This window comes from Rhinolophus ferrumequinum, chromosome 12 (genome assembly GCF_004115265.2).
Source record: "Rhinolophus ferrumequinum isolate MPI-CBG mRhiFer1 chromosome 12, mRhiFer1_v1.p, whole genome shotgun sequence".
Classification (NCBI taxonomy): domain Eukaryota; kingdom Metazoa; phylum Chordata; class Mammalia; order Chiroptera; family Rhinolophidae; genus Rhinolophus; species Rhinolophus ferrumequinum.
Window position 1 is genome coordinate 20,637,695 of NC_046295.1, and position 13,075 is coordinate 20,650,769.

The following is a 13,075-nucleotide window of genomic DNA, read 5'->3' on the forward strand; positions in this document are numbered from 1 at the left end:
TGTAAGTGCATACTCACCTTGGATGTGGTCTGAGAGTACAGTGGGAATACGTTTTTGAATGTACATTTAATCTCTTAGAACATTAAGATGCCATAAAATTATGGAGCACATTTTCTAATTGGTACTCCAACATCTCTAAACTTGACACTTCTTAAGACAGTGTGATTAATTTCTGTCACCTCAACACTTGGTCCTGACCTCTAGTGTAATTTCATTAACAGTAATAAGTATCCTTTTCAATGTCAGTGATCACAGAAGGACAAATAATGCTAGTATTATTTAAGAATTTATAGTATGGTTATCACATGCAACTACAGTTCTATATGTGAAAAATTATCATGTGAATCCTTACATAATAATAGGGTTATGAGGAATTTCAAAGCAAAACATGTCTGGTGCTTTAAAAAAAGTATAACAAAAGGTGAGAGAGGATATCAGTTAGGATATCTTAAAACAGGGACCAGGTAAGTGCTGGGGAAAAAAAGCATACCCAAGAATCTTGCCCTGAAAGAATAAGAAATAAGTTCACATATTATATATTTTAACTCCTTTGGGTTTTAATTTTTTTAAACACATAGTGTGTTAAGTTTAAGAAATTCTCAAAATTAAGAATGATGTGAAAAAGTTGCATGTGTTAATTATGAATTAAAGATAATTCCTCAGACTGCATTCTTATGTTCAGATAAGTGTTACAGTCAAAACTGAAAGCAAGGAAGAACAATTTAAAAACTCATTAATTGTGTTTTGTATCTACACTGTGGTCTTAGGCTAATTTAAATAATTTCAGTAAGTAAGGCCTTCTGCTTTGATCAGCAGGAAGCTGCCATGTGAGAATGATTTTTCAGCCTCAATTCTTCTTATGGAATGAAAACATATTTGTAGAAATAGCTTCCATTTACGAAGATTTTATTAATAAAACATAATGTTTAACTTTAGAATTAGTTCAGAAACAGAAGTGCAAGGGGTAAGAAATATAGTCTATTTGCTGATTGTCCTTTCCCCTTGTGATGCATGGACAGGCCCATGTGTACACAGGACAGGTGCAAACGAACACCAAGGAGGCTCATTTCAATCTATTATTGAGAATACTGGCTTCAGGCATTTGGGGGAAATCCGAATACAGAAGAAATCAAGTTTAACCTAAGACAGGCATTAATCATACCAGAGAAATATAAATAAGAGAGATCATAGATATGCAAGAAATTTAGGAGTGCCATTACAGGAAACACATAAACTTGATGTTGCTCACCCTGACATTCAATTTTGCCTTTATCTTGACATACACGGCCTTCACACAAAGAGACACATGTGTCTTACGGATACTTATTTTATGGATACAGAAATTGAAATCAAATGAAGTCTTGGTTCAGTTAATCTTTTTATATTTTCATTCCATTATTTTTTCAAGAAGAAGAGTGTATAAGTTTGGATCTGGATCAAACCAGCAAAACGATACATCAGAAGCATTCTAAAGTTATTTATCATCTTTATCAATATAGTCATAGGAAAGTGGGAGAGAGCTGACTACTGAGGTAACCCCTCAGTGGAAGAGCTTAAAAAAAACCCAAACAACTATATATAGTATAAAACAAAGGCTCTTCTCTACGTGCTACCATTAGAATGGGGAAAAGTGTTTCCTGCCTGTCATGGGAATTGTTTAAGTAGACGCTGGACGACAACTTGCACTGGTGTATATGTATTATATAAATATCTAGGTATGTGTATGTATGTGTGAGAATACATATGCATTAAACACACATATATGCATATTTGTGTAAATACGTGTCTATAGATGTGTGGTGCATGGGTGTGATTTTGGGGAAGGAGCAGGACAATGAAGCATTGTAGGGGAGCTAGGCTAGATGACCTCAAAAGCCTCTATTTGGATTCAATTCATTAACAACTTTGGAGATTTTTTTCAATCAAACTTTGCTTTATTTTACAGTTCAGAATAAGATTATTTCTGGGCTTGTCTAGTTTGAGATTGAGAAAACTACTGTGGATTATTAGCAATTACTGTGTTTGCGATCTGATTTAAACTCTGGATTCTAAATAGCAGCTGACTCTCTGAAGTCCAAATAAGCCAAGAGAATAGAGCAAAGGTCTCTCTTGGCACAGTGGTTATTTCAAATCCAGTTCTAATTTCTGCTACCTGGGGAGTTGTTTCCAAAGTGGTTGACAATACACTCAGTAGCTGGCATACTTTTCAGCTTCTCCAGTTTTCTTATAAATATATTAATAAAGACAACAAGTCTTTTAAAAGTTTCTTGATGACTTCTATTATTTTTTCCAGTTTAAAAAAATACTGTATTATAAAAAGCACCACATTGCACAGAATCTAAAATGTTTTTGGGGAAAAAAAAGTCCCCACAAACGTTCTGAACAATAAGGATATAAAAAAAACTGCCTTTTTGTACTTATAATTTCTTTGGAACAAAAGAGGAGAATATTTAAAGCCCCTGTTCAGAGTAATACCACATCTGGAATTCCACATTTGTGGTATTGCGATAATACTTCAGGCAGTGTTTGTTTAACAGTTAGCAACAGTGCTTTAATGACTAGGGTCCAATTGCAGAGGAAACACAGAAAGGACAAAGGGAGTGAAAGAAAGACATAACATAAACCCATACACTGTAGCTAATCAGACTGAATTACTGTGTCCACTCCAGTGGAACATGATCCTATCTTAAAATGGTTTTTGAATGACAAGCTTCCAGTCTGAGCAGGCAGGGATTATTCCAAAGCAGAACTCAGGACAGATGGCAAAATACGCTATCTACCATCTTATTTTTGCAGAAAAAACACAAAATCTCTATACACATATGAGAGAAGCAGAAGACTGATTGACTAATTCTAGCATCATCAGGATGATGGATTTACGTACCGAGGAAGGGGATGGTAGAGGTCATAAGGCATGATCTGCTTGTATCCGTCACTGTTAGGAACAATAATGCCAACCCTCTGAGTAGAAGGTACACACAATAAAATAAACACTAAATGATTACATTATACACATTTTTTTTAGACAAATGCAAAACAACATTCATAAATTGTCTCTGAAAAACAACACGAAAACAGTTCAATATCTTTATGGTAGCATATGCTCTAAAAGGGGCAAGTTCTTTGAAAGGGCACCGTTTACTGTACTGAGTTCTCTGATCCAAGCAGGAAATACCATTGGAAAGGGTGGTGGCACAAAAACTTGGCACCTCATTCTAAACTATGACACAATAAGCTTGTAAATGTTCTTTAATCTCCCAAATTATACATCCTATGAGGTCATTATTATCATCATTATTAATGTGACTTCCAGATGCTCTCTAAGCCATTATATTTACTGTCTCACTTCTGATGAAAGAGAGAGCTATATATAAGGGTACGTACCTGGGAACTGACAATACTATATAATGTGATACATAACCTAGCAAATAGGTTTCTTCTCTTGGCAGATCTAAGGATTTTAGTAATATCTGGAAAGCAGCCACTTGGTTACATTATAAAGGGAAGGGGAACTAGTGAATATAACAGGCAACTATCAACAAAAGCAAGATCCCTACCAAAATAAGGGTGACAGTTAAAATGAGATAGTAAATATGAAAGACCTTTTCTGTGGTCTATAGAATGTGATATAATGTTAACTGCTATTATGGTGGTAGTTGTGATTGTCATGACCGTTGTTGGTGTATCTAGTGCCCTGGGAAACCTGTGAGATTTAGAGATAGAGACTAAAGAAGACATAAGAAATGAAATGATAGGCTAATAGGTTCACAAGAAACGATCTTATAGGCTGTGTGGAACACCCCAGAAGCCTTTAGGACTCCAATAACCTACACTAACCTACCTCACTTATTTCAGCTAAAGCCTCCAATTGGCAAGACTTTCTTATTCCTGAGTCCCCTGACTTGTGGAAGATTCTGACTCATGCATCTTAGATGGAAACAGAGCCTCCATCAAGACGGGGAGACAGAGCTCAATACCCAGATATCAGCCTGGGGCAGGGCATCGCAGGGCATGGGAAGAAGGCACTTATTTTGCAAATGACAAATGACAAGAAGTGCCTCTTTTGAACCCTGAAGGAACTCATGTATTTTACATGTATCCCAGGATGGTTGGCTATATATTTACATATACATATTTAATATAAATGTTTATATTTATATTAAATAAATTAAGACTTTCATTTTGATCCCATCCTCTGATATAGAATAATGTAATATGTGTGTGAGTGTGTGTGTGTGTGTGTGTGTGTGTGTGTATACATATATATATATATTTTTTTAATGGCTTACAAACCTAAGCTTTTGGGTAGAAAAAGGGTGAATTGGTCATACTATGGATCACAAAGATTAAAAATAGCAGTAAATGGAGGTCATGGGGAAATGGAGATCGTAAGGAGGAAACAGGGAGTAATAAAGAGTGTAGTTCCTAAAGAAATTACTGAAAGGGAAGGGGATACATAACAATTAAATTTGAAAGAAAATGGGAGACAAAGCTATGAAGATAAATTTCTATTTCCAAAAGAGACAACCATTGGAGTACTAACTGACTTATTTATCTTACATGACTAAATTTTCTGTTTATTTGTATGACTAAAGTTTTTGTACTCAGTTGTATGACTAAATTTTTATGATGTATGCATATATGTTACCCGTAAGTAAAAATGTTCATGAAATTGAATGCTGTCTTTTGAGGAAGCTCAAAATTTCACAGCTCTAAATAACACGAGAATGGAATGAATATTAACATTAAACTTTTCTCTCCAGTTTTCCAAGTTACAGAAACTTCCTATTGTTTTCTGTCCTCTTTTGGCAGACAAAAAATCGGATGGGAAAGGCTATTTCTGTCCTCTGTTAGAAGCCTGTGAGCTCTTCCTAATAATTCTTATATCCAGCAATTAAGGGAATTTTCTTTCTAAAAGAACTATATTTTAATGAATTCCAACCTTCCAAAGTTATTCTAATAAGTTGGGACATAATCTAATAGTAGTTAATTAAGGAATAAGTCAAAATGACTCTGCAGTTATATTTTAGTTATACCTGCATCAATTTCTAAATACAGAAATGCATGTCATTACCTTCTTTCCAGAAAAAATTTATGGCTGTAATTTGTCAGCCTCAATATTAGAATCAACCGTTACAGATCTTTGCCAACTGATTTATCAGCTGATGATATTTAAAATGGAGGCAGTAATATTGAAGGAGACAGACTAAAAAAGAAAAAAAGGAATAAAAGGGGAACGTGTGGAATTCAAGATGTTGGACTTTGCTTTCAACTGATTTAGAAATTACGTTTTTGTTTGCACAAGGAATTTTAAACTTCGATTCAGCAAAACCATAGCTATATTTGTCTTTCTATGGCATGGGTCATAGTGAAGACTCATAAAATGACTCTATGGCACCTGTGAAAACAGAAAGATATCAAAACAATGGTGCTCTGTCCAGTCCTGTTCATGCATATTCGTGTGCTGGCTCTGCTCTCTCTTGGGGTTCATGCCATGGCCCCGCCTTTCACCACGCTGTCACCGAGGGCCAGGCAATGTGGCCGAAACTAAACTTTCTATTGCTCGCCTTTAGGACACTGGTCCTTTATCTTAGGCAAAGTGTACGTATTGAAGAATCAAGAAAAAGGATGTCATTTTGGGACTTGAAGAAGTTCTTCCCATGTAACGTCTTGACTTGTAGGTGTGTGCATGTGTGTGCATGTATTCTTACATGCGTTTATATGTGTGGGGAGTGGTGAAGGAGGTGAAAATGATTTTAAAAAATAACCACAAAGGGAAGACATTAAGAAACAGTTGTTTGGGGAAAAACTGCTCATTCTTTACTGTCTCATGCACTTCTTACATTGGGGAGTGAACTGATTCCCGCTGAAATCCCCAACATCAGGGGTCGTGGTGGGAAGCAGAGAAGATGAGGATGAGGAAATGGTCATTCCGACTCATGTGGTGTAAGTGGAAGAAAGATATTGCGCCTGATCCTCTCAAAGCTTACACCTGGCTGAACTGTCCACTGTGTTCTGATGGGCTCAGGTAATGAAATACTATGCAGTATACAAACATGAAGCCTTTGAACCATTTTTAAGGACATGGAAAATGTTCAAATGTAATGTCAACTGAAAACAATTCAATATAAGAGAGAATGTACAATGTGATCCATGATACTGAGAAAATTCATGTATTCATGTCATCTATACAACCATTTTCATAAAGTCTATATATACGTGTGTGTATGAGTATATACACATATGTACACACAAATATATTAGGAAAACAAAATAGTTGTTTGTTCCTGGTGTTTGAATTATGGGTGTTTTTGCTTTCTATTTGTTTGTTTGTTTCTCTGTTTTCCAAGTGTTCTATAATGAACAGTCACAGGAACTAGAACGTCCAAGTAAAACAAAATTCAGGTCTGAGAAAGTATACGACAGAAACAGTTGGAAATATAAAGTATAAATGAGGCCATTGCCTCAAATTCCATGTGTGGCTTAAAGATTATTGAGTTTCTGTCCTGAAATCATCTCAGAACCTACTTTAGAACTATATCCCTGACTTTAAAAATCAAGCCATATTCAGGCTCACACTATTCAGTTGTAGAATTTACACATTGTGATAAATCTCTCTCTCAAAGAAAAGTCTAATATAACGAACTCTGTGGGCACCTAACTTGCGGGGTTCTGGGTTCTTTGTATAATGGAAATGAACCATAAAGAGTCCCTTTCAGGGTTTTAACTGTTCTTTCCAGTGAATCTCTCAGGACCTCTTGCCTCTTCTCCTGGGCTGCAGAGCCTCATTTCTGACTTCCCGACAGTTGGATGTGCTCTAGGTTTTTCAAGTTCAGAGCGCCCAGACGATTCATTATCTTCCCCTGTAAAGTGCTTCTTCTCTCGGACATAAGTTTGGGCCCTTCTGCAGCAGTCTGCTAATGGATCTCTCTGCCTGCAGGCATTGCCTCCTCTAGTCCAGCCTGCTCACTGCTGTCATAGCAACCAAACTCAAAAGTCTTAAGTGGCTCCACAAAGCCCAGTGAGATTTCTTTCTTTTTTAAAAAATTAAATTTATTGGGGTGACAATTGTTAGTAAGCTTACATAGGTTTCAAGTGTACAGTTCTATATCATCTATATATCACATTGTGCACTCACCACCAGAGTCTGTTCTCCTTCCATCATCATATATTTGACCCCCTTTGAGGGGCGATGGTAGAAGAGGGCCAATGAAATTTCTTAGTCAAGTGCTACCTCTTCTAAAGCCTGTCCTTATTTTCCTTCTCAACATCCAGCCACACATTCTCTCTTCCTCTTCCAAACACCCATAGCACTAACTCCTGCCATCACTTTTAACTATATACTAACTTTTAACTATGCATGAGTTTTCTTTAAGCACCATGGAACAGAATCCATATTAGTTCTTTACTGTATCTCCTAACAATCTCTGCACAGAGGCAATTAGTAAGCTCTCATGCAATAAAATCATGTCACTGATGTGCAGACACAAAAGCAAACAGTACCACTATGTTCCAGAATTAAAGCAAATAAACAAACACAAGGTTGAAGCAACTCCCAAACTGCCACTCACTGCGCAGTTTTAGTCCCACTCCTTGCTTTCCGCTAGCTCTGCTGTCTGTGTGAGGGAGGGTAGTTTGGCAGTTTAGAAAGGCTGCTCTGGGAGGCAGAGAAGACTGGGGCATCTGAGGCAGACGAAGGCCAGCTTAATAGCGACTGTGCTTCTAGCTTGTTTGGCTTACTCTGGATCTCCTATACTGGATATCTCCCAGAAATAGCCACGACAGCTTTTCAAAACTGTCCCTTCCCTTTCTGTCTCATGTGTCTTTTACATACCATGCTGTTTGTAACTGTACAATGCCACTCCCCGAGGGCAGTCTTGGGGCCCTGACTCTAGGTGATTCTTTGCCTTCACCAAGGTACCAAGCACAGAACTTGGCACAGGATAGGTACTCAAAAAAAAAAAAAAAATGGAATGGAATTGTGGGTGGTGGAAGGAGTTCTGGCATAGAAGAGGCTAATTCATCTCCTTGCGACAACTCCAGGGTGATAGAAACCAATCTCTTTTTAAGGAACAGTATAGAATGGGGCAGGAGAGAAGTCATAAAAAGTGGGAAGAGACACAAGTATTTGTTTTTCCATGAGTGACAGAGCACAAAGGATCATGGCATGACGAGGAAAAGGACCCCTCAAGGAGTTGGTATATGGAAGGTCAGTTCTCTCTGCAAGAGCTGTGTGACCCTGGGTGAATCACTTCTGGACTTCTGATTTGGTCATCAGAGAAATCCAAGTATTGGATGAAATCAGCAGTTTTAATGTGAAGTAAGAATGGGTGCCTGGAAACCCATCTCATGGGACTCTGTCTTACCTGTCCCCTTCCTAGTGGCTGTTGAAAACAGAACTTGGAGCTTTGTGGACCACAAACTGAAAACCATTGAAGTAGACGATCATCTAAAAAAAAAAAAATCTCTCCTACCCTAACATTTGGTGACATGAAACAGTACGTTTTCCTATTATTCAAAGAGCCGAGTTGGGATTCAGCAAATGAGAACATATTTTGTAAATAAGTCACAATTTTTCAAAACCATAGTATCTACTAGGCAACATTCATTTATTTATCTTTTAGAACCAGACCAAAAGAACCCCGCTTCCTTGTCTAGGATTTGAAAACATTTTTAAGGCATATATTCATTTTCCATTATAAAACTAGAGAGTTTTTGACCCAAAACTTTAAAATTTTCTCATATCTATATTTCTGTGGTTAAACATTCTTGATATTACTGAATGCAATTTCTGAACTGCTTTTAAATAAGTGGGACTAATGTTTCCTTGGGCTTTGTTTATCTCTTCCTGTATTATCCCAAGTGATATGGTCATTGTTTGGTTTGAGTAAACACCAGTATTTTCATGTATACAAAAGGGGCTTGCTTAACCTGGGTGTGAGGTAAATTCAAAGACTCAGAGTACCAACTTGGCATCGATACGGTTGGCAGTTCTGTGGTGGTCATGGGGGTCTATGTTGGGTTTAAGCCAGATCTCAGAGGCTGCTGAAGGCATTGTGAAAACAGGGTGCCTGCGGAATATGATGGCACAAATGCTGCGGCAGAGATCAGGTTACCTGAGTTCACGTAGTATAGGAAATACTCTGGAGATGGAAGCACTGAGATCCATGACCCGGCTTTCTCTTGCTCACCGTAACTTGGGGGCAGGTCACTTACCCTCTTTGGGATTCAGAGTTTTTTCATCCCTAAATATAGATGATAATCTTTGTCCTGCTAACCTCCTAGGGATTATAAAGCTGAACTGAGATAATGGATGTGAAAGTGCTGTATCAGCTTCAAATGGAAGTAACACTGGGCAAGCCATTTTACAGGTTTGGTACTAATTTAAGAATAATAGCTGACTTTTGTAAATTGCTTGGCACCTTGCTAAAGATGTACAGGCCTTATCACACTTATTCCTCACAGCTACTCTGGCTCCTTCTATAGATGGCAAAAATCAGGCCTAGAGAAGGAAAAAAGCTACTTAACTAGTCACGTCAAACTGATAGATTGGGGTTCAAAATGAGGATGATGATAATACCTGTTCTATTAACTGACAAGTTCATTAAAGAATTGCTTAAATAATTATACTTAATTCTTTTAAATGTAATATAACAAGTGATCATTATTTTTAGTGATAAGCTGGCTTGGTGGAAGAACTGAATTGCCCCGATAACTGAGTTACAGCTGATAGTCTGGTGACGTGTGGTATGTCTACAGACTTGCGACGGGTGCGACCATGCACCCTAAAAATCACCAGAACTCTGCGGGAACCTGAGTACATGCAGAGTCTCTCTCTCTCACGTACTCGTATGTGCAGTTCCCACACATATGTATGTATGTGTGTATTACATTTGATTATTTTCTCTTGCTAAAAATGGAAGCCTCAGAACTCTGCTTTATTTATCCCATTATCAATAATGCACGAACATGAGATTTTTATGGTGGTCTTTCTTATTGCTTACTCATTAGCTGTTCCAAGCAGTATAGCAGTATATTTAAACGAGGTTGATCAAAAGGAAGGACATTGTTACTTTTCTAAATCACTTACCTATTGTAATAAAAAAAAAAAGACCTCTGCGATTAGGAAAACAGTATATTATACTTTAATTAAAAACCATTTTTTAGTTCTTACACTGAGTTCTCCTTCTTTGGAGATGAACATGGCATAAATCCCACGTTTATTAACGGTAATGTCGCACAGCTGGTTCAGTGGGGATTCTTAGACAACTGCACCCTGGGATTTCAGGAAATGCTAATTATATTAATTTCTTATGGTCATCCTATTTTTAAAAATCTGATAAATGTGATTTGCCTTATGAAGATATTCCCTAGGAATTTGTGTCTCTTGTAAACAAGGAATAGAGAACTACCTTTTTAGACCTGTATAGATAATTCTAGAGTTTTTTCTTTTCCCTTCCTGGAGAAGGAAGCTGATTTCTAGAGTTTAGGAGTTTCTCTGAGGTAACATTCACATTATTGTAACCATGATCTTAGTCATAATAGCTGCAGCAACTAACATTTATTGAGTGCTTATCATGTGTCAGGCACCCTGCTAAGCTCTTTGAATATATTACGCCATTTATTCCTCATGACAACTCTGAGATAAGTACTGTTATTATCTTCGCCTCACAGGATGAAAAACACGGAGGCTTCCTGTGAAGAAGTCATTTTCCAAAGGCTACTCAACTAGTGAGTGGCAGAGCCAGGATCCCAGGCCAGGTTGCTTTCCTTCAAAACTCCCCTCCTAACTACCAGGCTGTGTGGCCATGAGACTAGCTGGTCACCAAGTTAACGTGACCAGGTTTTTACATGCCCACTACACATCCTGCCTCTCACAATGCAGATTATTTCTTTAAAGTTGCCTTAGAATTCACTTCTGAGATTTTGTTCCCAATGTCATGCATGGTCAGGATGACCTATGCAACTTGCTGTCAAGTTAAAAGGAGCCTAGACAATAAACATCCATGAGAACTCCCCAAGCACTACTGCTTGCGGCATACAGGTTGGGACATTTGCTTAGGACTGCTGCTCCAAATCCCTCCAGGGTAGGGGCAATCTGGATGCGGGCTCAGCTAGAAACAGATCTGTTTACTAATGATTGTGACTGTGATAGTGTGATGAGTGAGAGCTTTAGTCACTTGTCCAACTCTTGCCAATTTAAGTCCCGTTCAGTACTGCCTTGGAGGGAAAACCAGAGGCCTGCGCCAAAAATATCTGAAAAGGTGGTTCTCTGATCTTCTCACGATGTCTTCCACACTTACCCCCAGACAGCCTTAACAGTCAAATGTGGCCTATTTTACTGCCACTCTGAAAATATAACATGTTTATTAGCTGAACTAAAACTATGCCTTTTTAGTTATTGATGAGCCATAGGCATAATTTTGTGGCTTGCTGGCCACATGATGGCCTTCAGCCTTCACCCAAAAGGCAAAGATGACATAAAGCATTGCACAAACTGGCATGCACTGCATTATAAGACAGATCTATGACTGTAGCATGACAAGCACATTACATTTGATTAGATTCTAAATGTCTTAGCTACATGGGAAAGGGTTCCTATTATAGTATTAAATTAATGAAGCAGAAAACAAGTTAACCATGTAGGAGGGGCATGGCTCTGGATTTCTGGTCGTGCCCAAGCTGGGATTACCACCAGAATATAAACTATACTGTGTATAGAGCACATGACGGTATTTGTGATGTCATAGTTCCAAGTCACCAGTGAGAAACATTCCTAATTTTAGCTAAAAGCCAATAAATTTTTACCTTCCCTTTCTCTGACCTCTCATTATAGGCATTAAGTTTTGGCTTCCTTTTTGAGACCACTTTTGGATAGGAAACAAAAAGCATTTTATCACTTCATAAAAATGACTGCATAAATGACACCAGAAGAGAGTAACAAAGCTCTCCTGGGATGGAACTTCTGGCCGCCAGGTAGGCTCAATTGTTTGTCTTACAGTGTAAGGGACTCAAATTCCTGTCTCAGCTAAATGTAAAGATACTGCATGTCATGGACATTCCAGCTCACTTTCGAATAGTAGAAACCAAGAACGCTAAGCCCCTGAATTCCACGTGTCTATTATATACAGCATGATTTCATCTGTGTTACGAGCTATAGACAAGATGAAAGAAACAAAGCACAAAAATTAACAGCAATCTGTGGGCACTGGAAATTAAGTGATGTTGTTCATTAGTTCAAATATATAACATTTACTTATCTTAAGGCTAATTAATGAGGTTATTTTGGTAAATTGAAAAATTAGATATGAAGGATTATGGCTAATGGCTGTCACATCCAGTTTGTTTTGGTTTTAGCTGTGTAGTAATGAAAAATTCATATTACCATAGAGAAGTAGGTGCTAATGGTAACAGTTTTGACAGCTCACCTGGCAATCTTAGGATACTTATTTTATCATTTAAACGGACATAATCGAAGAACTGCACGATGAAGGCAAGACGCATTTACTTTGGTAGTATAACGTTTCTACAAGTGGGACAATAATATAAGCTCAGCTTAGCTCAAATAAGTTCCAATTAGTTTAACATGCTTGAATATACTTTTTGTGAGTTATTGTTTAAAGACACTTCAAAATATATGAAATGAAATTGAATGAAGCAACTCTGTGGGACAAGAGGTTCAAGGCACAGTTTGAAAACCACTAATTTAATGCAACACATACTCATCTCACCCCCATTTCACAGGTGAGAAAACTGAGGCCCAGAAGGGTAAAATATAATAATAAACCTATGATTATAGACTTAATTATTTGCTGCCCTTTTTGCTGCCCATGACCTTTCAGTCTTGATAGGGAATAAACTGAGCTATTTGAATGGGATTTTGCTTTCAAATAATATACAATAGGCCATAAAATGCTAGTCTAAGACACATAAAGTAAATAAATATCTCATTGGCTAGATCAAATGAGTTTCTTTTGAAATTCAAAAATATGTGACTTTGTACTCAGAATGTCTATATTTTCCCTTTTGGGGATTTCTAATTTTGGATATAAAGGCATTAGTTTAGTATCACTGT

General features: G+C 37.5%; 1 protein-coding gene across 3 annotated transcripts in view; it reads right to left on the minus strand.

Annotated features, from left to right (window-relative positions):
* ADAMTSL1 (ADAMTS like 1) overlaps positions 1 to 13,075 on the minus strand; it is an 887,009-nt gene that overhangs the window by 200,758 nt on the left and 673,176 nt on the right. For 2 of the 3 annotated variants that reach the window (XM_033123964.1, XM_033123966.1), the window contains one exon: positions 2,885 to 2,935. The exons of the other annotated variant lie outside the window; for it this stretch is intronic. In XM_033123964.1, coding sequence (XP_032979855.1) covers positions 2,885 to 2,935 — 51 coding nt within the window. The remainder of the gene's footprint in view (positions 1 to 2,884; positions 2,936 to 13,075) is intronic. 3 annotated transcript variants of the gene reach the window in all.